Below are 2,413 nucleotides of genomic sequence, written 5' to 3'. Positions count from 1 at the left end.
TCTCTTCCACATAAAAATATTCATAAAGCTACCTGGCGTGCCCCATGTGGCACTTATGCCAATCAAATTGCTCACGTACTAATTGACGCAAGACATTACTCAGACTTGATGGATGTGAGAACTTATCGTGGTGCTAATGTGGATTCAGATCACTTTTTGATTATTGCCAAAGTCAGATCAAGATTATCAAAAGCAAAAAAGTTTAAAGGAGAGACTTTGAGAGAATATGACTGTGATAAACTTAAAAATGAAAGGATAAGGCTTGAATATTGCGAAAAAGTAAAGGAACAGTTGAATTTAAAAAATTATGATGGTACTGTGGGAAATAAATGGAAATGCATGAAAGCAGTATCTGTAACGCTGCCAATACCGTGATTGGTAAAGTAACTAAGAAACAGGTTAAGTTTGATATGATATTGATTTGGCCATTGCTGATGATAAAAAGAATGTTGCATATAAACGTATGATACAAGCACACACAAGAAATACTGCAGAGGAGTACCATAGACGCAGAAAAGAGGTGAAGAAACTCTTTCGGCAAATGAAAAGGGTCTTTGATGAAGAATTGCTTAAAGATGTTGAACATCTGAGATCCATAAATGAATGCAGAGCATTCTATTGGAAAATCAACCGCAGTCGATTGGACTTTAAACAGACGTCTGGTCTATGCAAAAACAAATTTGGTGAAATTATTAGTGATAAGCAAGACATTTTAAAAAGATGGCATGAACATTTTAAGGAGCTTTTTAATGAAAATTGGGAGGATGCTGAAATAATTGCACCTGAATTCATAAATGACATCGATGTTGAGGCTCCAACTATTGAAGAGATCAGGGCTGCAATTAAAAACTTAAAGAATAAGAAGGCTTCGGAACATGATTTCATATCAGCAAAACTACTAAAAAATTGTGAACCTATCTTATTGAGACATTTATTTGTACTTATTACTGACATTTGGCTCTCTGAGATTATGCCAACGGATTGGAATATTAGCATTTTGTACCCAATTCACAAGAAAGGAGATCCTATGACCTGTGCCAACCATCGTGGCATTAGTCTTCTTTGTATAACTTATAAAATTCTATCTAGAATTTCATATCTCAGGCTGTTACCACATTGATTGATTCACAAATAGGAAATTATCAATGTGGATTCCGTGCTGGAAAATCAACTAAAGATCAGATATTTTGTCTCCGCCGGATGTTAGAGAAATCAATGAAATTTAATAGTGAAATACATAATCTTTTTATTGATTTCAAGGCTGCTTTTGATAGTATCAATAGAAATGATCTTTTTGAAGCAATGAATACTTTTAAAATACTTTCAAAACTCATTAAATTAACGAGACTTACATTGAAAGATGCAAAGTGTAAGATAAAGTTTCTGGCGTCTCTGTCAGAAAATCTTGACACATTCACAGATGTTCGACAAGGAAATTCTCTCTCCTGTCTTCTTTTTAATAGTGCACTTGAGATAGTTATTCGTGATTCAAACATCAATATCAGTGGTCACATTTTTACTGGATCGGTACAACTACTTGCATATGCTAATGATGTTGATATAATTGTTCGTTCCCTTCCTCCCCTAAAAGAGGCATTTCTTGCCCTTGAGGTGGCTGTAAGGTAAATGGGCTTGGTCATAAATGTAGAGAAAGCAAAATACATGTTATTCTCACGAAACAGAGTCCCAGACTACTATCTTGAAATAGATTCTTATAGATTTGAAACTGTGAGGAGTTTTACTTATTTAGGATCAATTATTACCATTGACAACAGAATTACTCCTGAAATAAAAAGAACCCGACTCTATCTGGCGAATCGGGCTGTCTATGGGCTGAGAAGATTTATTAAATCTAGGTTTCATTCTAGAAAAACAAAGTTCTTAATCTTCAAAATTCTTGTCCGGCCAGTCTTGGCATACGCTTCTGAGTGCACAGTGACAAAACTGGAGGAAAATTGTATCGCAATATTTAAGCGAGAGATTTTGCGTGGTATACTTGGTGGTGCAAATGAAAACAATAACTGGAGAGGGAGGTTTAATTTTAAACTGTACAAGATTTATTAGCAACCTGATATTATTAAATACATAAAAATAAATCGAATGAATTGGATCATCCACGTGATTCGAATGAGTGACGACAACACAATAAAAAAGATACTGGTTTTTAGACCCACTTGAAAAAGAAAGCGGGAGAGGCCGCTGTTGAGATAGGCTGACTCAGTGGAGTCTGATTTTCTCGCAATTGATGAAAAGAATTGGACATCAAAGATAAATATGAAGTCGTCATGGAGAAATCTTCAGAAGAAGGCATTGGCTCACGTTGGGCTGTCTGGCCAACGATGATGATGATGATGATGGAAATACTATTAAATTCATGAATGCGTTTCTAGTCAAGTGATAGTCACACTAGTCT

The 2,413-nt window shown here is 35.3% G+C and overlaps 1 protein-coding gene across 1 annotated transcript; it reads left to right on the top strand.

The window, feature by feature from the left end:
• Positions 1-463: 463 nt before the first annotated feature.
• LOC139426560 (uncharacterized) lies at positions 464-1,120 on the top strand. Its single transcript, XM_071185840.1, has one exon. It carries the CDS (start codon positions 464-466, stop codon positions 1,118-1,120), a length of 657 nt encoding a protein of 218 aa, XP_071041941.1.
• Positions 1,121-2,413: the final 1,293 nt, after the last annotated feature.

Source organism: Parasteatoda tepidariorum, chromosome 9, assembly GCF_043381705.1.
Source record: "Parasteatoda tepidariorum isolate YZ-2023 chromosome 9, CAS_Ptep_4.0, whole genome shotgun sequence".
Lineage (NCBI taxonomy): Eukaryota > Metazoa > Arthropoda > Arachnida > Araneae > Theridiidae > Parasteatoda > Parasteatoda tepidariorum.
This window is presented reverse-complemented; position numbering and strand designations above follow the sequence as displayed.